Source organism: Momordica charantia (genome assembly GCF_013281855.1).
Source record: "Momordica charantia cultivar OHB3-1 chromosome 6 unlocalized genomic scaffold, Mcharantia_2.0 BLBB01000006.1, whole genome shotgun sequence".
Classification (NCBI taxonomy): domain Eukaryota; kingdom Viridiplantae; phylum Streptophyta; class Magnoliopsida; order Cucurbitales; family Cucurbitaceae; genus Momordica; species Momordica charantia.
The window spans coordinates 32,895,278-32,920,214 of NW_028275164.1; the positions used below are offsets into that span (position 1 = coordinate 32,895,278).

At 35.8% G+C, this 24,937-nt stretch overlaps 5 protein-coding genes across 9 annotated transcripts; all 5 read left to right on the plus strand.

The window, feature by feature from the left end:
• Nucleotides 1-569: 569 nt before the first annotated feature.
• On the plus strand, nt 570-5,116 carry LOC111007846 (enolase (DUF1399)). 4 transcript variants are annotated; one of them, XM_022280366.2, is made up of 8 exons: nt 570-784; nt 890-1,007; nt 1,510-1,893; nt 2,463-2,735; nt 2,964-3,484; nt 3,611-3,735; nt 4,119-4,276; nt 4,355-5,116. In XM_022280366.2, exons 1-8 carry the CDS (start codon nt 612-614, stop codon nt 4,883-4,885), a joined length of 2,283 nt encoding a protein of 760 aa, XP_022136058.1. In that variant the 5' UTR covers nt 570-611; the 3' UTR covers nt 4,886-5,116. The 4 variants fall into 4 exon arrangements, with proteins under 4 accessions (XP_022136058.1, XP_022136060.1, XP_022136061.1 ...); XM_022280368.2 differs by having other exon boundaries at nt 753-784; nt 890-1,212; XM_022280369.2 differs by having other exon boundaries at nt 753-784; nt 890-1,071.
• A 1,109-nt stretch (nt 5,117-6,225) lies between these two features.
• On the plus strand, nt 6,226-10,752 carry LOC111007675 (F-box family protein). 2 transcript variants are annotated; one of them, XM_022280124.2, is made up of 7 exons: nt 6,226-7,338; nt 8,006-8,131; nt 8,239-8,343; nt 8,421-8,808; nt 8,898-9,027; nt 9,118-9,412; nt 10,239-10,398. In XM_022280124.2, the coding sequence occupies exons 1-7, from the start codon at nt 6,703-6,705 to the stop codon at nt 10,257-10,259; spliced, it is 1,701 nt and encodes a 566-aa protein (XP_022135816.1). In that variant the 5' UTR covers nt 6,226-6,702; the 3' UTR covers nt 10,260-10,398. The 2 variants fall into 2 exon arrangements, with proteins under 2 accessions (XP_022135816.1, XP_022135815.1); XM_022280123.2 differs by having other exon boundaries at nt 6,247-7,338; nt 10,211-10,752.
• Nucleotides 10,753-11,012: 260 nt separating this feature from the next.
• Nucleotides 11,013-13,124, plus strand: LOC111007676 (Plant invertase/pectin methylesterase inhibitor superfamily). Its single transcript, XM_022280125.2, has 2 exons — nt 11,013-12,084; nt 12,305-13,124. The coding sequence occupies exons 1-2, from the start codon at nt 11,124-11,126 to the stop codon at nt 12,973-12,975; spliced, it is 1,632 nt and encodes a 543-aa protein (XP_022135817.1). The 5' UTR covers nt 11,013-11,123; the 3' UTR covers nt 12,976-13,124.
• A 2,644-nt stretch (nt 13,125-15,768) lies between these two features.
• Nucleotides 15,769-18,109, plus strand: LOC111007857 (putative pectinesterase/pectinesterase inhibitor 28). Its single transcript, XM_088124906.1, has 3 exons — nt 15,769-16,512; nt 16,599-17,109; nt 17,228-18,109. Exons 1-3 carry the CDS (start codon nt 15,994-15,996, stop codon nt 17,935-17,937), a joined length of 1,740 nt encoding a protein of 579 aa, XP_087981032.1. The 5' UTR covers nt 15,769-15,993; the 3' UTR covers nt 17,938-18,109.
• A 1,816-nt stretch (nt 18,110-19,925) lies between these two features.
• LOC111007940 (uncharacterized) lies at nt 19,926-23,512 on the plus strand. Its single transcript, XM_022280492.2, has 6 exons — nt 19,926-20,236; nt 21,325-21,403; nt 21,504-21,566; nt 22,635-22,679; nt 22,769-22,825; nt 23,207-23,512. The coding sequence occupies exons 1-6, from the start codon at nt 20,022-20,024 to the stop codon at nt 23,297-23,299; spliced, it is 552 nt and encodes a 183-aa protein (XP_022136184.1). The 5' UTR covers nt 19,926-20,021; the 3' UTR covers nt 23,300-23,512.
• Nucleotides 23,513-24,937: the final 1,425 nt, after the last annotated feature.

Below are 24,937 nucleotides of genomic sequence, written 5' to 3' on the forward strand. Positions count from 1 at the left end.
GACCTTAGGAACTTATTGGAATTAACTCTTATGTGTTTTCCACACCAAATGTCGTAGGGTCACTATGTGCAATTATTTTACCCTTTTTCTTCTATTGCAAATATTTTATTTTATACTATATTTATGGTTATTATTAAATTTTTTTAGTGTAACAAATGTGGAGGTAGGAGATCAAACCTTTCATCTAGAAAAAGGTAATAGGTACCTTATCCAATGAAAGATGTTTGAACTTACACTTATTTATTAAAATTAAATAGACTCCTTTAGTAAATTTGAGTGGTAAATATTGAGGTCCCTAACAAATACTTAGAATAAAAAGAATATACATAGACGCGATAATTCGAAATTACAATCTTTTAATCGCAGAGAAGGATGTTAACTAGTTGAATTAAATTAAAATTGATCTCAATATTACCATCAAATAAAGAATTTAACAAAAATGTTGCAATTGGAAATTGCAACCAAAATTGAATGATATAAAAGAGCAAAAAGAATAAAGGCACGTGTGATGGGCCCACCATTTGGTAACTGCCCCGTTCATTCTCGTATTATAATTCCAAATATTCTCTGTGAAATGGAAACCCACCATTTTCTTCGCCTCCGTCGGAACCATGTCGTCCGCCTCCGTGTCGGCGAGAAGCCTCGGCGACATGTCGGAACTCGAGACCGCCCGAATCGGCGTCGACCTCATATCCGCCGCCCGGCGGAACCTCGGCTTCCTCAGAACCACCGCCGAATCCCACTGGCTCCACCGTGAGCCCACTCTCAATGAAGCCATCAGAAGGTCAAATCATAAGCAACTCCTTTATTCAACTCAAATTAATGCTATGCTATCTAATCAACTGTTATTTTTTTGCTTTTATTGCTGAGAGGGAAATGTTTTTGGTAGATATGAGGAGCTTTGGATGCCGTTGATTTCTGATCTCACGGTTGTGGGGGCTTCGCCTCCGATGATTCTTCCTCCGTTGGATGTTGAATGGGTTTGGTTCTGCCACACGTTGAATCCGGTTAGCCTTAACTTCTGTTTGTTTCCTGAGAAAATGCCTTGTGTTTTCTCTGCCACAGTGCCAAGTAAGATTAGATGCTCAGTTCTGGTGTTCTTGTTTTTTCTTTCTTTTCCTCCCCGCGCGCTCTCTCTCTCTACAATTAAACGGATAATTGATTGAGTCAACACTCTTTAGATTGGTTCTGTTCTGTCCCACATCAAATCTGGTAGGTGTTAAACTTGAACTTCTGTTTTTTTTTCTTTGAGACCCAGTGCTTTCTTTTAGTTAATTTTGGCAAGTTTGGTTCTGAACTCCAACAGTGTCAGAAAAAATTAAAATGAAATTTCAGGTACTTGTTAGAAACTCTTTAAAAGTTCAAACTTGTTATTTTTTCTTTTTTGCTTTGGCTTTGCAAGATTCAAGCCTTCTTTTTCTTGAGAAATTTGGTTGGGTTGTTTTTCCATCCTTTTTGTACTCTCTCTGCAGCCAAACATATCAAAGGGTAATAATATACTTGTTTCAGGTTGGTTACAGGCATTACTGTGAGACAAGATTCTCTAAGCTTATTGGAAAGCCATCAATTTTTGACGAAGAGAATGAGGAATATGCATATATGAGGTGCAAAGAGATATGGGTTAAGAGGTACCCAACCCAATCCTTTGAAAATGAAGAAAATTCAAGTTTCAGAGATGTAATTACTGTTGAAAATCAGGAGCTTTTGGAGGAAGTGAAAAGGCAAAGGCACTTATATTCCAAGTTTTCGGAGCCGTTTAGGTCCGAGATCGTCTACCTTGTTGCAGCAAGACAAAGATACAGGGGGTTTCTGTATATGTTGCAGAGGTTTTCTGACGAATGTTCTTCTTTCGTGGCTGCCTCAGATATTTTCCTAATGTGGCTTACCCATCAGGTTGATGCTCTCTCATTTTCCATCTCGTAGCTTATGGGATTTTTCTTAATTAATAGGCGTCGTTTAGTAATATGTTTCTGTTGCTTGTTTCCTGTCTACTTAGTTACAACTTACAAATGAAACAAAACACCAAAAGGGGGAATAAAAAGAAAGAAAAAAGAAACGAATGCATTGATCAAAGGGTTTTAAGTTTTCTTTGGGCAGGACACTTTATTTTTCCGAAAAAGATATTTTCGTTCTTAGTTGAGATTGGATGCAAACACAATGCATTGCAATGTGTATTTTTCTTTATCAAATACCAACTTTTTATTTTGTTTGTTTACTTAATGATTAGGTTTATTAAGGTAGCTAGCACTGCAATAGTTAAATTTGTAATAAGATCATATCACTTTTAGGATAAACTATAAAGGTGAAATGAAATGGAAACTGTAAATGAACATGAAGTTCTGTACTAATCATTAGAGATGCAAATGGAAAGTGAAACTCTTGATAGATTGCTGTGTTTTCTACCTTTACTTCAGACGTTTTACTTTGAAAACTTCATTTTCTTTTTGTTATATGTAAACCAGAGTTATCCAACAGTTTATGCAGAAGATATAAAGGAGATGGAAGGAGATTTGGCAAAGGTGGTGAGATTTGGGGAAACTGTGAAGCCGAAGGAACTAGAAGAAACCAAGAAGATATGGCACAGAACTTTTGGTCAACCTTATGAGAAAGCCGGGGGAGGAACAATCATGGAATTGGATAGAGTTGTTACTTCCAAATCTCTAGTTTACTGGGAAGTATCCGACTCAGATGTCAATGCCAAGTACAAGTCCATGACGCCTAGGTTCATTCTTGAGGTTGGTTAACAGACTCCATTCTCTGTATTTTTCATGTTGGAAAGAAGTACTTTTTGTGTAGAATGCTGAATTCTATAGTAAAATGAAATTTACTGAAATGAAGACAAGAATTATCCGAGAACTTTCGAGGTTTGAAAATTCATAGGAGCGAGTCATTAAGATATTATTAGCACAGCTATCAAAATTTCACGTGCATTAGCCACTTTTACATCATTGCTTCAAATTCAGGTTTGTGTATTTATTGGACTCAATGCTCAAAAACAACCATTGCAACAAGTTGCTTCTCGGGAATTTGTTCGCCTACGCACTTTAAGATGCCATAGGGAGTTTAAGCTTGATCAACTGATCTCAAGCCTTAACAACGACCTGTGGCACAAAGCTTGGCATCTCTATTGTGAATTTGGAACCAAGGGAGTTGTAATCGAGCTTCAGCATCCCAGTGGCAACTGTTTCAAAGGAAGTAGCATTCGAGGAACTGTCACATTCAAGTGGAATGACTTGTTAAGAGCACCCTCTCTTACTCTAGAAAGGAAACTTGATCAGAAACTCAAGATAGTTACCTCAATAACTCCACCAGTCCAAGCACCGTACTTGCTAAAATGTGTGCCAGACAAAGTGACGGATGATTCGGGGGCAATGATTTCGGATGTTGTTCTTAGAATGAACCAATACCGACCCCAAGAAGGTCGGTGGCTATCTCGAACTGTACTCGACCATTGCGGTAGAGAGTGTTTTGTCATTCGTATGAGGTAATAATTTCATCAATACTTCATTGTTGTTTAGTATCTAGGAAACTGTTTGTCAGGTTCTTTTGCGTAAGGTTACAAAGTTCGGTAAGGCGAGATGTAACCTAACAATTTGAATGTAAATTGCAGGGTTGGAGGGGGGTTTTGGAGGAGAGGAGCTGAAACTCCTTTGCCTGTCAAATGGGAGGACAGAATTATAGAGATTCGAGAAGGTTCTTGGTCGTATATCGCTGGCTCAATCGGCAGATCCCCGGGTATGGTGTATTATCTGTCCATGGATCTCGGTCTGCTTTTCCATATCAGTAAATTTATCATGGATTGTAGGTTATTGATCATACAACTTCGAATGAGAGATTTGATTTCAATAGAAAATCAGAATGGTTATCAGGGTTGTTGCGGTACATGGTTATCTTTTTCTTCTAAAAGACATACTATTTGTAAAATTAGATCCTTACACTCAATTTGTTGCTTTCTACGTCTCTTTGATACAACCTGCCCGAGACCCTTGCTTGGTGTGAATGAGTGATTGTCTGATAACGAGCGAGGAAATCGGGTTCAGAGTCTCTAATCTTGTAATTTTAAGCAGCTGCATTACTTAAATTCTGATCATTTATTCCTATATTGGCATCTAGAACAGAGAAAGTGGTAGGAACAGCAACACCAAAACAGCCACCGGAAGAATGGGAAGCTGCTTGGTGTTTTTCAACTGGGGATGAACTGATGATCCAATGGGACACTTCAACACCAAAAGCAGCCCTTAGCTTTTCCTTAACAAATCCAACTTCAGAATCATCTGTACGTGGTCATTTCATATCATATCTTGTTCGAATAAAGTTCGGTTTCAGGTTTCAAATATATTTCAATATGTTTCAGGTAAGGCTTCTAAAAGGTCGGCGAATGCAATATCAAGTAGGGAAAAAATTTAAAGAGCGACAAAACAATAGCGGAGTTGAGGAGGACAAAGAGGAAGTTGGAGATGGAGCTGGGTTTGTAACAATGATTCGGTGTACCGATGAGGACCCAAATGGAAGAGCAACTGCTCTTCTGAACTGGAAGTTGCTGGTGATCGAGTTGTTGCCGGAGGAGGACGCCGTGTTGGCTCTCCTTCTCTGTGTCTCGATCCTCAGAAGCGTATCGGAAATGAGGAAAGAGGATGTAGGGAACTTGCTGATCCGGAGGAGAGTGAGGGAGACAAAAATTGGCCTTAGAGACTGGGGGTCCATAATGCTTCACCCTTCTCCAAAAACTTCGGCTACTTATTTGCCTCATCTTCAACCTTGGTATTGTAATCCCGAGGCCGTGATAGCATCCGAGAGCGTCGATCACCTCACAGGACAGCCCGCGTCGAGCTACTTGCCCGTGGAGGGCGGAGATAAGCTGTACAAGCGAGGGATAATAACATGAATGATGAAAATTGAGGAAACAAATTGAAATGTTATAGTGTTATCGATTCACAGCAGCATCTTGGCGTTGCTTCTCTCTCTCTCTCTCTGTCTTTCATATTTTTCCTTTTTAAAATTGAAGTGTAATGGAAGAGGAGAAAAAAGAGATCCAAAAGTTAAGTAGGATGAAGTTGAGTCTGTTTAGTAATTTTATTTGTAAAATAATATAAATAAATGAAGTTCAATTTTATTATATTAATTTGCTATAGGTTATTGATTAAATAAGAAACTATTAGAAGTTGCGCCATAGATGAGGAATTGATGGCTTTGGGCATCATAACGAGGTTGCTACCTTTTAAATGCATAATTATTAGTCAAGAACTGGTTTTATTATTATTATTATTTTTATTTTTAGTAGAGTATTATATTACTTCGAGCTTTATCCATTAATCTATACTCGTATTGGTACACAAAATACTCTAACGGTATAATTATTATAATTGTATTACAATATATTTTGTCTACCAAGTTAGGTTTTTGCTAAAATACCGGATGGACATGTTCACGTGTCAACATGTTCATATAACTTTCTATTTCATAGTTTGTAGTTCTATTTCATAGTTGGTAGGGAGAAGACTAAAAAATAAAAAAGATAAAAAATAAAGGAAAATAAAAAGTTACATCTACTAATTAATAAGAAATAATGGTACCAAGGTTTTAAATGTCGATATCGATGGGAATTTCATAGTTTGTAGTTCTATTTCATAGTTGGTAGGAAGAAGACTAAAAAATAAAAAAGATAAAAAATAAAGGAAAATAAAAAGTTACATCTACTAATTAATAAGAAATAATGGTACCAAGGTTTTAAATGTCGATATCGATGGGAATGTCTAATGTCGAGGTCTCAATTTCATGAAAATATCGATAAAATGTTGACGTTGATGAATATTTCTCTAAAAGTTAAAAAAATTAAAAATTGTAAAAAATATTTAAATTAATAAAATAAATATTTTCCTATTTATAAATTAGCTAGAAATAATTAATATTAATATTATGTATATATATTAGTTTTTTATCGATTTTCTTGTACTATGATGGAAATGTCGATTTACCCTCCCATGTCAATATCAAAGTTATGAAATTATAGATATGTCGATAGAAATATCTATGTGTCGACGGATACTTAGAACCGTCCCGATAACATTAGTTACAAAAGACCTGGAGTCTACTTGAAAAAAAATATATATTATTTTATTTGTATAATAATAGACACATTGATGGAGGAAGCACGTAAAATTTGAAATTTTCTGTGGGGAATGATACCGTACGGGCGTTCACGCTTGTGGGTCCCACCAGACGTACAAAAACTGAAGTTTCCGTAAATTTATCAAAATGAGAAATCCACTATACGACACCGTACCAATCCCACTTGCAAATTCGCGTGGGTCGCTAAATCCTCCACCCAATAAGTTTCTGCCACGTCGCCATGATGCCGCAAACCCGTACTCGCGCCCGTACCGGATCCCGCCCTTCTTCCCCTTCCTCATTTTGTCCTCTGCGAGAACTCATTTCCCACTTCCACGTAACGAAACCAGAGAAAGAGGAAAGAACGGAGGCTCTGAGACAATGATGGATCGGGTCCGGAAATCCGGTTCGCGTCAGATTCGGATCCTCTCGAAATCCGCCCACCACCCCCTCCTCCGGCTCCGGCTCCTCTTCCTCTTCGTCCCCACTTAGAACAGACGAAGATCCGTTACCCATTTCTTCAGAATTTTTTTCGTTTTCCCAATCTTCAATTTCTGAGTCAATTCTCAATTCAATTTGTTTTGCGAATCCGCCATGCCTTCACCTCCTCCTTCATTAGTCCTTCACTTATCTGAAGACGTCCTCCTCCGGGTTCGCAGCAGCCTCACCGACGATTCCGATGCCAAATCGTGGCGGCGGGTTTGCAAGGACTTTCACCGAGTCGATTTAGTTTCTCGTAGAACTCTGAGAGTCCTCCGAATCGAGTTTCTGACGAGTTTACTTGCTAAGTTTGGCAATATCGACTCGTTGGACCTCTCGGTCTGCCCGCGGATTAACGATGGAACAGTGCCCATTCTTCTGTGGCCTGATTCGTCGAGGTGGAGTCGGCGGCTGAGATGTTTGATTCTGAGCCGATCGTCGGGATTGAGCTACTCCGGGTTGGAGCAGCTGGTACGGGCTTGCCCTGAGCTGGAGGTGATCGACATGTCGTACACTTGGGCGTTTGGGGATAGAGAAGCGTCGGCGATATCGAATGCTAAGAGGTTGAAGGAGCTGAGGTTGGATAAGTGTTTGGGGATTACGGATGTGGGTTTGGCGAAAATTGTGGTTGGGTGTGGGAGATTGGAGAGGTTGAGCTTTAAGTGGTGCTTGCAGATTTCTGATCTTGGAGTTGATCTTCTGTGTAAGAAGTGTTTGGATTTGAAGGTTCTTGATTTGTCATATCTCAAGGTCTGCTTGCTTGCTCCCTACATTTATTTATTGCGCTTTTTGAATTGGTTTTGCTTTCATAATGGAGTAAAAGTGTGTTGAAGTAGTAACTTGGTAGAGAAAAAATGCATTAGAGAAGTTGTTTGGGAGTTGTGTTTAAAAACACATTTGTGAAAGGGATGAATGGGCTTTATGGAGGACAGTGGAGAACAGAAGTCAATCTTGAGGGGTATTCTTTTTGAGAAATTGACAGCACAAGCACAATGTATTTCTTGTTCTTTTTAAAGTTAGGAAAAAAAAAAAAGAAAGAATACTATTCTTGAAAATAGTCTTTATGCATCAACTTTTAGAAGTAAACCCAAACATTTTCTTTTTCAGATTATATAAAGCGGATACTCTGTAACTTGTTGCTTGCAGCTTGTTTGGTTGATTACTCTTGAAGCACTTCTCTGTTCTTGTTTTCAGTACTTTTCGTAAGAATGATGATTAAGCATGTTGTAAAAGTTTAGGTTTTTGTGTTTTCCGTTGGATCTTATTTTAGAAAACAGGTCGTAAGGAAACACTAAAAAATAAAAGAAAAGTAATTATCCAAAAGTACTCATTGAGTTTTTGTTTTCAAACTTTTTATTTTGGCAATACAGTTTGGGTAAAAATTTGTCAACTGAACTTCATATTGGGTTAATAACAGGTGACAAATGAATCAATGTGCTCGGTAGCTTCTTTACCAAAGCTTGAGGTTTTGGTTATGGCAGGCTGTCTTTCAATTGACGATACTGGTTTGCATTATCTTGAACATGGGTGCCCTATTCTAAAGGTACTTACGAACAAGTGCAGTATGATTCTTTTTTTGCACAATATGTTACATAAATTGGAGAAAACTAGCAAGATGTCCGAGCTTGTGCTTCTTTTAATGGGTTGCAGGAACTTGATATTTCAAGATGTGATGGCATTAGTGCATATGGCTTAACATCTATAATTAGAGGTCATGATGGTCTTGAGAAGCTTGATGCAGGCTACTGCTTCTCCGTAAGATAAGCTGCCTTTTTCTGATTTGGCCTCTTATTTCACTGTTCTGAAGCTTCGACCTTGGTTTTTGCTTTTAGGAGCTTCCCATTGACTCTCTTCACTGGCTGAAGAACCTTAAGTGTCTAAAAGCAATTAGGCTTGATGGTACTCGACTGTCTAGCTCGTTTTTTGATGCAATCAGTGTCCATGTGGAAATTGGGTTGAGCAAATGCAATGGGGTGACTGATGCTAACATCATTCAGCTGATTTCTCGCTGTAATAGCTTGAAAGTCCTCAATTTAGCATGTTGCCCTTCCATCACTGATGCAGCAATTTCTTCAATGGCCAGCTCTTGCCCGAAAATTGTGTCGCTGAAGTTAGAATCGTGCAACATGATCACTGAAAGGAGTCTTGACGAGCTTGGATTGCGTTGCTCCTTACTCGAGGAACTTGATCTTACTGATTGTTGTGGTGTAAATGATAAGGGTACTGTCAACTTTTAGTTTGATGATTGCACTGTAATAGCATACATCCATTTGAATCATTATACTAACTTGATTGGGTTTTCTTTGCAGGACTTGAATGCTTATCAAGATGTTCACAATTGTTATGTTTGAAATTAGGACTATGCAGTCATATAACAGACAAAGGGTTGATCAAGATTGCTCTTAACTGCACAAGGATTTATGAACTCGATTTGTACCGGTAACGTGAGAATTCAGAAATTTATTTGATCTTTTTGAAGAACTGCTAAACAAAGAATAGACTGTCAATGTATCTACTATTGAATTGCAGTTGTCTGGGTATCGAGGATGCCGGTTTAGGAGCTCTATCAAATGGTTGCAAGAAATTGATGAAACTTAACTTGTCCTATTGTAAAAATGTTACAGACCGAGGAATGGAGTACATCAGCCACCTTGAAGAACTCTGCAACTTAGAGATACGTGGGCTTCAGAATGTCACAAGTGTTGGTTTGACAGCAGTTGCAGCTGGTTGTAAAAGATTAGTAGACTTGGATATGAAACAATGTGAGAATGTCGACGATTCTGGCTTTTGGGCACTTGCCTCGTACGCTCGGAATTTGCGACAGGTATATGGATTCATCACTTGTGTTGTTTGGGGATTTATTATGAAATAATTGTTATAAAAATAGTGACCAATTGATGGATCATGTGAATCTAACTGCCCTACTTGAGGATAGATTTGATGGTAAGAGAATTCATTTATGTCTAACTGCACAAATGGAAATAATATACTTGTGGCAAATGCTGGTGATATTTAATGCTTTAAGTATTATTCAAAGGAGCTACTTCACTATGGTTAAAAGGCCATTTTCTCTGAGTTTTTTAGTCCCTACCTTTCACAAAGTTGCTTGAAGAGTGTTGGGATTGCTTTTTCCTTATGCTAAAATTGTTTTGACTATATAGTTAGAAATTATTTTTGAAGTTAGGATATATCTACTCCTTTTGACATTTTTTGTAGGAATGTACAGCACACTGCTTCTTGGTGGTGCATTAATTACAGCAAATTCTTTTGTAATCACAACATCCCCTTGTTCATGAACAATCAGAAAGAGTTGTTTAGCTTTTTGGGTGGGGTTGCCTCTACCCCAGCCCTTTCTTTTGTATCTTTCTTCTCTTTTTGCTGATTAATGAAAGGTTCCAAATGTTTCTTATAAAAAAAAAAAAAAAAAAAGAAGTTAGGAGCACTTTAAAATGCTTTTTTAGGAAGCATTTATTTATTTTTCCTTGAATCCTCATTGGTAAAGTATTTCAATTTAAAGAAATATCCCTCAAGCATTCCCAAACACTATTAAGTATGTTATGTTATTTGTATTTTTTTCTTGGGATGGGATCAAGTACCTGATTTATTATTTCGATTGTGGCAGTTAAATGTGGGCTCTTGTGCTGTATCAGATATGGGATTATGCATGCTGATGGGAAACCTTACATGCCTTCAGGATGCCAAGCTTGTAAACCTTAAAAAAGTCTCGGTACGAGGTTTAGAGCTTGCACTTAGGGCCTGCTGCCTCCGAATCAAGAAAGTCAAGTTGGATGCATCTCTCAGGTTTTTGCTCTCCTCAGAGATACTAGGAATTCTGAATGCTTGGGGTTGCAAGATTAGATGGGATTAGATCAAACCCGAGAAGCCAGCTTGGGATTTCTCGTCAATAATGCATAGCTGTTTCTCATGTTCTATTTGTACAGATCAAATTCAATGGAAGAAGTGCCATAGTTAGAAACTTCTTAATAAGCATTGATCGATGCATATAGATTGTAATGTATTGAACTATTTTGTTCCCCTCTCAATGCTGTGAGATTGGAGGTGAAGATAGAGTTTGAAAGAGTTGTGTTTTAAATCTTTAGTTGCAATAAGACGACACTTGGTAATCGGTAATCATCTATGCCCAGATTCTTTACTTGATGTCTTTCTACGGCATGTTGGTCTTTCTATATTGCTTTTTGTTGCTGAAGAGATTAATATCGGGAAATGTTTGAATTCTTCACCATGGGGGTTTGGAGGTTGAGAATCCTTGAAGCTTTAGAGAAGAATCCAATAGGAAGGAATAAAGAGAGTCGTTGCCTCAAAAGAAAGCATAACTTGAATCATGTCATGAGAAAAGGCATATAGTTGGAAAGAAGGAAAAATGTGAACTGATGAAAATTCATTGCCCTTTACTTTAGGTACAAACTATCCCCACTGCCTTTTCTTGTTATATATGCAAAAGTTTTTCACTGACAAGGAAAAAAAAGAAAGGACCTGATTAAACAATCTCCTTTCTTCTTTTTTCTTTCTCAATCATGTCAATAGTTTCTTTGCCCATTTATTTTTTAATTTTCATCTTTATTCCTGCATTACAAGTTTACTCCATTGACGTTTTCTACCCGAGTGAGCAAAATGATACTCTACAGTCCATGATTTCCCAGGTTTGTGCAGATGTTGAAGATCGGAATTCATGCATTTCAAACATACAACTTGAATTGGAAAGAAGTGGGAGCTCACGGTCGCATCCAAGTTCTGTCTTGAGTGCTGCAATTAGAGCGACTCTCAACGAAGCGAGACGAGCCATAGAATCCATAACGAAGTTCAGCACGTTCTCCTTTAGCTACCGTGAAGAAATGGCTATTGAGGACTGCAAGGAGCTTCTTGATTTCTCAGTGTCAGAGCTTGCATGGTCGTTAGCTGAGATGAAGAGGATTCGTGCGGGCGAAAATGAAGCTCCAGACGAAGGGAACCTAAAAGCGTGGCTTAGTGCTGCTCTCAGCAACCAAGACACTTGCCTTGAAGGCTTTGAGGGCACAGATAGACACATCGAAAGCTTCATTAGAGGAAGTTTGAAGCAAGTTACACTGCTCATTAGCAATGTCTTGGCACTTTACACTCAATTACACAGCACACCGTTTCGACCCCCTCCAAACAAAACGGCACAGAAAAATGAAAGTTCGGAGTTTCCAGATTGGATGATGGATAGTGAGCAGGAGCTCGTAAAATCTCATCCACATAGTGTTCACGTTGATGCAGTCGTCGCTTTAGATGGAAGCGGAGATTATCGTTCAATTGGAGAAGCTGTAAACGAAGCTCCAAATTATAGTAATAGAAGGTTCATCATATATGTGAAGAAGGGAGTTTACAAAGAGAATGTCGATATGAAGCGAAAGAAAACCAACATAATGTTTATTGGGGATGGTATCGGAGAGACGGTGGTGATGGGAAGTCGCAATTTTCTGCAGGGATGGACTACTTTCAGAACTGCAACTGTTGGTGAGTAGTTTAATGTGCATTTAGTTCAAGTAAAGTTTAGTTATTTTCATTTCAGTCATAGAAAACAAAGGTATTACTCTTCATCCGAGCACTTTAAGTTTCGTGTCATAAGAAGGTTTAAATTTTTTAGAATGGTATGTCGTTACATGCTTAATTCCATTTCAAACTCCGACTCCGCTTGCGAATGACATGTTTTCCTATATAAATGTTTTGGCTATAGCTGTTTCTGGGAAGGGATTCATAGCAAGAGACATGTCATTTCGCAACACGGCTGGACCAGCAAACCATCAGGCAGTGGCTCTCCGTGTCGACTCTGATCAATCAGCCTTCTACCGATGCAGCTTCGAAGGATACCAAGACACGCTTTACGTCCACTCTCTACGCCAATTTTACAGGGAATGCAACATATATGGCACCATAGACTACATCTTCGGCAACGGCGCAGCAGTGTTCCAAAAATGCAACATCTACACCAGAGTTCCACTCCCTCTCCAGAAGGTCACGATCACCGCGCAAGGCCGGAAATCCCCACATCAGAGCACAGGTTTTTCGATCCAAGACAGCTTTGTTTATGCAACTCAGCCAACTTATCTTGGAAGGCCATGGAAGCTATATTCAAGGACTGTCTTCTTGAACACTTACATGAGTGGTCTGGTTCAACCAAGAGGGTGGCTTGAGTGGTATGGCAATTTTGCTTTAGGCACATTGTGGTATGGAGAATATAAGAACTATGGACCTGGTGCATCCCTGTCGGGGCGGGTCAAGTGGCCCGGGTACCACGATATCCGAGATGCTGCTGTGGCTAGGTTCTTCACCTCCGAGCACTTCATCGATGCCCGATCATGGTTGCCGAGGACGGGTGTCAAGTTCACATTTGGATTGAGTAATTAAGTATTGCTATTGGATTGAGTAATTAAGTATTGCTAAGTTGTAGGTTTAGGAATTTGAATCTTTGGACATGTTCTTATTTCCTATGGTTGAATATAAGAATATGATGACTCTATCAGCAATTAGTTTTCTTATAAAATGTGATTTTATGATTCTTGGTGTTGGTGAAAGTTTGCGAGTTGAAATATTTGAGCTTAATAAACATTATTTTTTCGTGTACTCTCACAACATTAGTTTTTCGCAATTTAATTCACGTACTTTCAAATAGATTATAATTTCATCTCAAAATTTTTTAGTACGTAATAATTTAGTTCATGTTATTTAAAGTTTGTAACGATTTAGTCTATAGTCATAAATACTTTTGTTAAGATTTAATGAGTTTTCTTATATATGTTGATCAATTAAAAATCAATACTGAAATTTTTTTATGGTAAGAACTAAATTGTTACAAATGTTAAATTATAGGATTAAATTGTTACTTACTAAAGTTTAGGGTTAAATTATTACCAATTTAAAAATATATGAACTAAACCATTATAAATTAAAGTTTATAGATTAAATCGTTACTTTCAAGCAAAAAAAAAAAAGATAGGATCTAACTAATATTTAAATTTTGTCTGAGAACTTTAATTCCAAATATCAAACTTTCCATTGCTTTGAATTTATTTCTTTGTCTTGGTTGTATGTTTAGGGACAATTTGAACTTATGTAATAGTATTAAATTAGGTGTCGTTTGATAATTATTTTATTTGATATACGTGTATTTTATCTCGAACATTTAAATAGGTTTGATTCTTTATCTGATCATAAAAATCCACTTTAATTTCATTCTCTTTGGAATTGAACATCAAATACAATGATTTAATAAAGAGCTCGTTGGGATAGATGTAAATTAACAATATCCCAAAATCGTATAAGAAATTTTCTCCCAAGACAATTAAAAGTCTAGTTGAATAATTTTTTGGTATGTATATATATATATATATATATTTTTATCTTTTTTTAAACATATATTTTAATGTTTAGTCAAATCTAAAAAATGAAATTTTATTTTTTTAGTATTCAAAATTTAGTTTAGATTTCAAAATCTTTTTACATGTAAATAAGGTAAAATTTTTAATATATTATTTTTCTCTAATTCTTTCTAAAATTTCTCAACAACTTCTCTCCCTAGAATATCTCTCCTAAAAAGAATTGATTCTATAACTTCTATTTTCCATCTCTCTTAATTTTCTTCTGAAATTTATTTTTCTAACTTTTCTCTCAATCTCTATTGCTAGTATTTATCCCTCTATTTCTCCGACTTTTCGTTTCTCTATTTAATTATTATTTAAAGAAATAAAAAATAATTATCAAATATATTCGGTTTTCTATCTAATTTTAAAAGTAAAAAGACAAAAACTTGTTACTAAACATATAGTACGATTTTATATTTCAAAAACATAATCCAAAAATTTAATTCGCACATGGATCAATTGACTATGTCGTACAGCGGAACCAAATATTTTCTTAGAGAATCAAAATTTAAATTTTACATCATAATATTTTATATGCATATAGAGAAAATTTTTTAATTCTTCGTGCTTTTATATAATTTTTTTCGTTGAAGAACAACAAAACTCTCCACTAATTTTATAATATTATGATATTGTCTCATTTTAATTTATGTATCTATGATATCTCCTTATTATTTCGTGTTATTATTTCCTATTCACGAATTGCATAACATAACTACATTTTCACTGAAGCTTATGTCACTTATTTATTTGGCACCTAAGAATTTTGCCAACACGCTAAGTTAGGAGTATGACTATGATACAAATTGTTAGGGATCAGACGGACTCTCTCAACGTTTCCACAATTACATAATATTGTGTTTACTTTGGACATAAACTATCGTGACTTTGCTTTTGGTCATAATATTCTTCTTATCTAACCAAATGTAAGATTAAATCTTTTCTTAATCTTAATAAACTAAGAGAGAGCTTTCTTAATCATTTTCAAACGATATTGGTATTAATAAGCAACTTGTAATTATTGTTTATTTTATTATTATTATTATTATTATTATTATTTTGAGATAAGATACATGTGTTACATCCCATTCTACCACAAAATTATTCATCACCAAAAACCAACTTAAGGAAGGAACTATAGGGAGGTACATTAATATTTTGACATTTAACTAAACTAAACTAAATTAGAATGATAATGTTGTTAAAAAAAATCGAGTAAGAAATCTTAAACCAAAAATATTATAAACTCATATTAATATGACTATGTTCAATAAATTGAATTTTACTTAAAGTAAAAATGAAATTGAATGGACTAAAACGACCATTTTTAGAGTATAACGATCAAAATAATACTTTTCGAAAGTACAATAAATAAAAAAAAGTTGAAGGTTCAATAACCAAATAAAAATTTTGAAGGTAGAGATTAAAATAAATCAAAACAAAAAATACACGAGTAAAATATTATAGTATTTAAACATATTATTTTTCATGTGATATTTTTTTCGGCAATTCATAGGTTGGCCTATGGTAGTGATATTCAAATACTATGACTTATTCACGTGTTAAAAAGAAAAAGAAAAAAACTTATATTTTGAAAAAGCTAAAGACTAGGGCAACCTTCAAATTTTGGTTATATATTAATCTTCCATTTTTAGTAAAAAAAAGACAAACGAATCCTTTTGATTCTGTGTTTAGTTTGTCTAATTATAACAAACTTTTTCCAAATTGTTTCCTTTAAAAGCCTCACTCCAAACTCAATTTCTTCAAACCCACACTCAAGAGGGGGCTTCTAAGAGGGAAGGTCCCCATCCTCCAAAAAAAAAAAAAAAAACGACCCTTTTTTTTTCTTTTATTCTTTCTTTCTCTCTTTTGATTATTTTCCCCCTCTCTTGGCCTCCTAGAGAGAGAGAGATCGTATTAGGAAGGAAACAAAAAAAAAAAGAGCCACCTTTTTTCTTGTCCCAAAAGAAGGAAAAAGAGAAATTTAATTATTGTTTTTTAGAAAATGGGTTATAACGAAGATGATTCTGGAAATCGAAAGCGATACGCCATAATCGGCGTGTCGTCGATGTTGCTGGTGGCGATGGTGGCGGCGGTGACGGTGGGCGTAAACCTCAACCAAACCGAGACGAGCGATCCGGCCACCGGAAGCAAGTCCCACGAAATAACTACCTCCACAAAGGCCATTAAAACCATTTGTGCAACTGTGGATTACAAAGAAGACTGTATGAACAGCCTGAAGTCCGCCGGCCACAACTCGTCGGACCCGAAGGAGTTGATTCAGGCCGGCTTCAACGCCGCCGTGAAACTCCTCCAACAAGCCGCTGACAAGTCGGTCACCTTGAAGGAGATCGAGAAGGACCCAAGAACATCTCAAGCCCTTGCCGGCTGCAAGGAGCTCATGAACTTCGCCATCGACGAGCTTAAATACTCCTTCAAAAGGCTCGGTGACTTCGACATCACGAAACTCGACGAGATGCTCATCGACCTCAAGATCTGGCTCAGTGCCACCATTACTTACCAGGTACTCTTCACCCACCGCTCAACTCAAAGACTAAGCTGCAACTATTTCTCAGTAAATTTAATCTTTTATTTATGTTTCTTTACCAGGAAACTTGCTTGGATGCATTCGAGAACACAACCGGGAATGCGGCCGAGAAAATGAAGAAGGCGTTGAAGACGTCGATGCATTTGAGCAGCAACGGGCTGGCAATGGTGACGGAGATGTCGTCGATGCTGACGGACCTGCAGATTCCGGGCATCAGCCGCCGTCTCCTCGAGCTTCCAGTTGTGGTCGGGCACGACGACTACCCGGAGTGGGCCAGCCCCGGCTCACGACGGCTCCTTGCTGCCTCTCCGGCGAGTATCAAGCCAAACGCGGTGGTGGCCAAGGACGGGAGCGGGAAGTACAGCACCATCCAGGATGCGCTGGACAAAGTTCCAAAGAAAAGGAAGGGCGTCTACGTGATTTACATCAAACAAGGTGTCTACAAGGAATACATTACCGTCAACAAAACTATGACCAAACTTATGTTCATCGGCGACGGCCCCACCAAGACCATTATCACCGGAAACAAGAACTTCGTCGACGGCATTCCCACCTTCAAAACTGCCACCGTTGGTGCGTTTCAATTTAGTCTTAATAATTTTAAAATGTTCCAGCAGGTGTATAGTCTAAAATACTGGCTGGATTTGTTTTGGATTTGTTTTCTTTCTCCTCTTATGATTTTGGTTGGTAGTGATTACTGCTGAAGACTTCATTGCACGAGACATCGGGATTGAGAACACAGCCGGGCCGGAGAAGCACCAGGCAGTGGCGTTGAGAGTCCAAGCCGACAAGGTGATATTCTATAACTGTGCCATGCATGCATACCAAGACACTCTCTACGTGCACACCATGAGGCAGTTCTACCGTGACTGCGTCGTGTCAGGCACCATCGACTTCGTCTTCGGCGATGCGGCTGCAGTCTTCCAAGGCTGCACGTTCCTCGTCCGCAAGCCGTTGCCGAACCAGCAGTGCATCGTAACAGCCCACGGGCGAAAGGAGCGCCGCCAGCCATCCGCGCTGATAATACAAAAATGCACCATCAAGGCCGACAAGGACCTAGAGCCAGTGAAGAAACAGTACAGATCCTTCTTGGGGCGACCGTGGAAGGAGTACTCAAGGACGCTCATCATGGACTCTTACATTGATAATGTGATCGATCCACAGGGGTGGCTGCCATGGAACGGGGACTGGGGCCTCAAGACATGTTTCTACAGCGAGGTTAACAACAACGGACCCGGGTCCGATAAGTCCAAGAGAGTGAAGTGGCGTGGAATTAAGAACATTACACCACAGCACGCCGCATCTTACACCGCTGGGCGGTTCTTGTTGGGAGATCGTTGGATCAAGCCCACCGGGATCCCCTACATCTCCGGCATGGTCAGCGGTGGCGCCGCTCATTGATCTCTTAATCTTCATCCTCCTGATCTGATTTTGATCTTTTTCCCGATCAGTGTTCTATGTCATGTAATGGCTCTCCCCCTTTTTTCCTCTCTCTCTCTCTCTTATGATTTCTATGTGTGGGTCTAATTCTATATAGTGGAAGCAAATATTTTATATTTATTCATTTGCAATCTTCCCAAGTTTTGGACCCCTTTTTTTTCTTCTTCTTCTTAATAAATAATCACCATTTAATTGATTCTTCATTAATTTCTTTTTAAATACATTTATAAAATATGTTCAATTACCAATTTCGTCACTCGTGGTCGTATCGTTGAGCTTCCCTTTCATTTTGGTTCTTTATAATTCGGTTAAATCTCACCCATTGTTCTAATGGAATACATAGTAAAATCTGTCTCAGAAAAAAAAAAAAGAATGCATGGTAAAATGTATTTATTTTTTTTTTTAATTTTAAGTTTAAGGGCTAAGTCGTATAAATAATTAAATAAACTAAGTTGATTAAAAGGTAGTGGGGTAAAATAAGGAGAGAAAAAAATCAAATTATACTCTTAGTTGAATCCATCAAAACTCTAAACTTTAACGAAATATTAAAATAAAAGCCTAAATCTGTCTCAATTTAAATTGGGACAAGTTTAGGATTTTATTTATAAAGTAATAAATAACCATAATGGTGTTTTTCCAAAATGTTGTTTAGCAAATTGTTAAAAAATCATCAATTTCTTGCTGTTAATTTTCTTTTTCGGAAGACGAAGGGGACAATTGCCCACCTTGCTGTTAAGTTGTTCAGCAAGGAATTGATATTTTTTTTGAAATATTAAATCTAACACTTACACATCCCAAATGAATCATATAATTTTAAATTTATATTAAATCAAAAGTGATCTTACAATCGGGTTGTGTACAATTTATGAGTCCAATGAAATGAAGTGAAAAAATAAAGGAAAAAACTAAGGAAGAACTTGGAAAAATTTTGTGGATTTGGTCTATTTGTAGTATTCAAATTATAGATTTCGTCTATTTGTAGTATTTATTAGGAGAAACTAAAAATAAATATAGTAGTGTGAGACATATTCTCACTTTAAACGCTTGTAATTTTTACTCTTCTTTAAGTATTGATTTTTTCTTCCTAAATTTTTAAGTTTTTACAAAATTATTTATTAAAGGTTGATTTTATATATTTATTAATCAAACTTAATTTGTGGAAAGCTTAGTTTTTATTAAATTAGTAAGTTTGGGAGTTTTTATTTTCTTTCTTTTTTTTAATCAAAATTAGTGGATAAATTGATAAAAATGAATTAGTGAGTAAAAATTGCCAGAGTTATTTAAGTTTATGACTCAATTATCAAATTGAAAGAAGTAAAAATGATTTTGTTGTTGGTTAAATATTATTTTGCTTTCTATACTTTCATTCATTTTGGTCCATTTACTTTTAATATGTTTATTCTGTTATTAGTACTTTTGATTTTGATTCATTTTAGTACAGGTACTTTTAAAATGTTCGTTTTATCACTGTAGTTTTAAAAAGTGATCATTTTGATCGTATTTTCAAAATTTTATCACAGATAATACACAGAACCCACTAAATAAAGTCGTAGTTATATTTCAAGAAATATATTCAATGTAGGTGTCATGTTGAAACTGTGATAGAAAAAATGAGATTAAAACTAACATTAAAAACTAAAATAATCATTTTCTAAAAATGCATAGACTAAAACGAACATTTTAAAATATAGAGACAAAAATAAAATGAACTAAAGTTGAAAATACGAAATTGTATACTTTGAAAGTAAAGTCAAACCGAGCATAACTCAAATAGTTTAGACATCTGACCAAAAAGTAATGAATTAGATTTCCACCCACAATGTTGTACTTGACAAAAAAAAAAAAAAAGAAAAAGTAAAGAAAAAAATAGTATTTTAATAATTGTTTTCATATTTATTTATTATTTTAAAAGGATATTGAACTTAAATTTCCATAAAAGGCCCAAAGTGTTAGGAATTACGATTCCTTTCCCCACATCTGTCTCTTAGCCCTTTGCCCTTTGGGGTTTTCTGTTTTCGAAACCGTAAGCTCTCTCTCTCTCTTCGATGGCCGCCTCGTCTTCGTCGGCGACATCCTTCACTTCCGATTCATCGTCTTCTTCTTCTCGACGCCGCCGCCGGCGGAGAAGTCGCCGAGACAAAGATCGGGACGCCCTTAGGATTCGCAAGAAGAGTCGCTCTCATTCTAAACGCCGTCGCAGGCACCGCCGCTCCTCATCCGATTCCCTCTCTTCCTCTGACTCTGAATCCGAATACTCCAGGTAACCTCATAACTAAGATGCCTTTTTTTTTTTGTTTTTGGTTTCCCTATTGTGCTTTTCATTTTTTTGTCACTTAGTTTTTTGATACCTTGGTGGTTGATTTAGAGTTGAAACAGATTGGAAAATGTAGTTTCTCTAAGTTAGTATGCAATATTTTCTACCTTTTAAGGAACTCTGTTGAGCCTTTTTTGAATTTTTTTTTTCTTTCTTGGTTTTCCCGATCTCTTACTGGAATTCATGCGATATATGTACTTTTATTAGTCATAATTGTTTTGTTAATGAGAACTGCTTGGATATGGCTTGGAAAGAGAACTCCTGTGTTCAGAATTTGAAATTTATGGCTTTTGTTGTTCTGGAAGTTAAGAATTTAAGGCTCGAGCTTGTTTCTTTGTTTCTTTGTTTTTGTTTTTGTTTTTGTTTTTGTTTTTTTTATTGTTATCTACTTCTAAAAGAACAAAACTGTGTTTAATAATTGTTTCTTTTTCTTTTTCCGTTTTTATTGAAAAACACACACACACACAAGTCGGGTGTTTGTTAACTATTTCTTGTTATTGTTCTCATTCCCTCACATTTGAATTTTAAAAAAAATGATCAAAGTTTTATATGAAAATTAATTATTTTTTTCAAAACATTTTAAATTATTATATTATATTTTTTTTTTGCCTTTTCCATATTTTCTTATTTTTTAAAGTTTATATAAATTTTGGAGAATGTTTCTTAAAAACGAGGAACGAGAAACAAATGATAGATGATGCTAGACACTTCTAGATTTTAAAAACTAGAAATAAGAAATAGTAACGTCGACCCATTAAATTTTTGAAGGAAGGAATCAAGTATCAATTGGTTTAGGCTTAAAAATGTATCGGCTTTCTGTTCCTTCATTGAAATTTATTTGATGTAAACGCTGGATTACGGTGGAATGGCACTTCATTCTTTTTGTTGGTTTCCTAATTTTTGCTTTCTAAGATGATGTCTCAGTGAGTGATGTTGCACTGAACTGTGCGTAGAGTTGTGCTAGTTAATTTCTTTTGCATAGCACATGTCATGAACCCAAGATAATTTTTACAAGTCCTTGTATATACATGTAGAAGTGGTAGCTCGTCTCAAAGCGAGCCTGAAACCTCGGGTCGTTCAAAGCGGCATAAGAAGAATGATAGAACGAAGAAGGTTGATGTGTTTATATTTTGTCTTTTCCTTGCGTGTTTATATTGTAGTTTCACTGGTAGTTTTTCACCTTGTTATGTTACTCCATCTCTCTGCATTTTAGGACAAGGAGAGAGAGCGAAGTAAGAGTCATCACCATAAAAGGCGTAAACATAAAGCTAAAGAGGTAGACCACTTGCCTGTTTGGGTACTATTTTTCCTTTTTGATGAACTGAGAAACGTCATGAAAATCACCTCTTTGCATGTTTACCTGGATCTACATTCTTTTGGCATATTACTACAGAATGTATTGTGATTAAGTAGATGTTGCTTTTAACACATGTATTCAGTGTTTTGAAAGGCTAAAGGCAGTGTGGATGTTTTCCTTTTTTTCTTAATCCTTTCTAGGAGAGTTTAGACATAAGCTTTGAGGTGGTATGAGATGGAAACCTCAATTTAAATAAAAAGCTATTAATAAAATCATAAAAATTTGCTATCGAGTATTACCAAACATAATAAGTACAGAGCAAATCAAGTCTATATATTGTCACTTCCTTAAATAAAGATTTTAAGAAGTTATTTACGTTTTTATCTTTGATGTTTACTTTGTCCTTGGTGGTAAAAGTAGTACTGGGCTGAATTACCCCACCTTGTGGGTGTATTAGCATAGCATTAGATACATTAACTTTTTGTAAGAATAAGCATCAAAATAATATTTTTCTCCCAAATGAGACATAAAGACTCTAAGCCTCTTAATGCATTTTATGTAAGATGCATAAACCACCTATAATCTAAAGAAGGCATAAGTTCTGAGGCCAAAAAGTTGAGCCTCTCTTTAATACAAGCCACGAAATCCTTCGACTAGAGCTTAAAGTAATGATCTATTTGTCAAATTATCTAATTGTTTCTAATCATGCAATCTTTAGACTACATCTATGACTGGTTTTGTTTTTGGAGTGGTTTTATAATTGGATATAAACTGAGATGCTTCCATATAATGTGAGATGCTTCTATTGCTTTTTACTGATTGGTTCTTTGAAATTGGAGTTGGGGTCTGTGGCATGATGATCAATAATTGGTTTTGTTTTTGGAGTGGTTTCTGAATTGGATATAATGTGAGATGCTTCTATGACTATTTACTGATTGGTTCTTTGAAATTGGAGTTGGGGTCTGTGGCATGATGATCGGGCTGTTGATTTACTTGCCTGATGGTTTGTTGTGCGGATTTGTCCTGGCATTCGGAGTCGATGTATAGAAACAGCCAGAAGAGAGAAGTAGCAGCCCTGTACAGCTTTCTAAGGTTCCCTTTCATAGCCCTGTTTACTTTCAGTTCTCTCTTTTTTTGGCATCTCGTATCTCAACTTTTCTGTTGCTCCACATATTTAACAGTTCCTAGCTCGTGAGAAGGATGATGGTGCCCGACGGAGTGCTGTCTCTGGCAAAAAGGTGAAAGAACCATCTCTAAACATTGAAAAAATTGTTGGAGTGCTTTTAACTGTTTCTAGCTAAAAGTACTTTTGCCATGACCAAACAGACTTCTCACTCAAACTCATCATGTTTGGGGGTGATTTATAAATGCTTTTAGAAAAAGTAAAAAACCCTTAAAAGTGTTGACGCATTTGGTAAGAAAACACTTTTTGGGTATTATTGGCCCAAGGGATTGTTGGGAAATACTTGAAAAAGCACTTTTAAGAGTATAAACTCAAACATAATAGTGACATTTTACTAGTAATCATATTACTTCTGCTAAAATCACTTATTTAGAAACAAACACAGTAATGGTGCTGCTATTGATAGTTAAGTTGACTTTTAATTACTTTGGTGCAGATTTTGTTGAAACTTGATAAATCAAAGGAAGACAAAGCTGAGGAAAACAAAAGAAATGAATTGCTGAAATTCTTGAACTCTAGCTTTGATTGATGGCTGGGGGCTGTGTTTGAAATGAAGGTAAGAGGCATTGATAGAATGGAATCACAGTGGTGTTGGGTTCAGTTGCAGTAGAAGAGACATTCAAGCCTGTGAACTTTCTTTCCTTGGATGTTTTTATGCATATGAATAGAGATCAATTCTCATGGAAAAGAAATTGAAATTGAAATGAAATAAAAAAAAAAAATGATTTGCTTGTTTGATTAATTAATGGGATGGGATGGGATGGGATGATTGGTTCTTATGATTAGCTTGTATGACTTTTAGAAATGATTGGAGAGAATTATTCACCATGTAAAATGATGAAAAGTTAATCATTTGCACTAATGCTTAGTTGCTTACCTCTCTCTAGTATGTAAAGTATGTATTCAGGATCTTTTATGGTTGATAATAGAAGAAATTAGGTTTGGATGATAGTTACTTCCAAGTCCATCTAATTTGAAAATGTCTTTTTTCGTTTTTGTATTTTTAAGAATTTAAAATGCCTATTTCCTGTACTATTAATAAATCGCCATTTTGGTTTCTTTGTTTTTATCTCATTTTTTCTATTGTAATTTCCTTCACTTGTTAAATTTTATAAATTTTTATTAAAATATTTTCATTGGGTATATAATTTGTGGTGAAAATGTGCAAATAGGAGATTCTCTTAGTTCGGAGTGTTGGGGAGTACTCTTATGTTTGGATAAAGTATCATAGAGATAAAGTACTAATTCACTACTACATTCGGATTTGATAAATTATTATTATTAATTCTCTTAGTTTAACATTTACGAGTTTTTCCTAAAAACAAAGAAAAAAAAAGAAAACATTTATGTGTCATGTAAATTATTCAACTTTTTGGCTACCTAATTTATTTTTTCTCCTGTAATATTAAAAAATATATATATATACTCTCTTAAAATGGGTACTTTCAACTTTTTTTACTAAACGTATATTAATAAGAGGCAAAATATACTCATGTTTTAAGTTTTACATTTTGTATTTTATTAATAAATTGTGTTTGTACGTTTGAATTTAATTATAATTTAATATTTACGATCAAGTTACATATATAGATAAAGAATAATTTTAAATTACAATTTTAGAATAAAATTCATGCCTTACAAATCAAAGAAAGAGATCAACACATAAAATGCAAGATAGGATGCTGAGGATCGAGGACAACAAATTGGCTACGGAGTTTTCCAACATTTTTTACCCATGTTCGAAGGTCTTCAAATCAGGCAGCCCATAAAACTGCCTCCTTTGTGTTTAATTTCAAGCTTAATGTGTGTTGGCTCTCTAATTTTTGTATTTAATTTCGAACTGAATGTGGGTTGGCTTTCTAATTTTCCTGAATGGCTCTTAGAGATTGCCTGTTCTCTTAATAGCCACTTTGGTGTTAAGTAGTTCTCAATAAAGTTTTTCAAAAAAAAAAAAATATATAATAATAATAAAAGAAAATATGTGTATATATATATATAGGAAACACGGCACAATTATCATTATTGAAACTATATATTCGATTGCACCCTTATGCATGTTATTTTTTTCATCTCTTATCCTTTATCTATTTTTATTTCTTTGCAATAATTTCTCAAAATTCCAAAAAGATACATAAATGTTAACAAAATTATAGCTTCCAACCTTCAG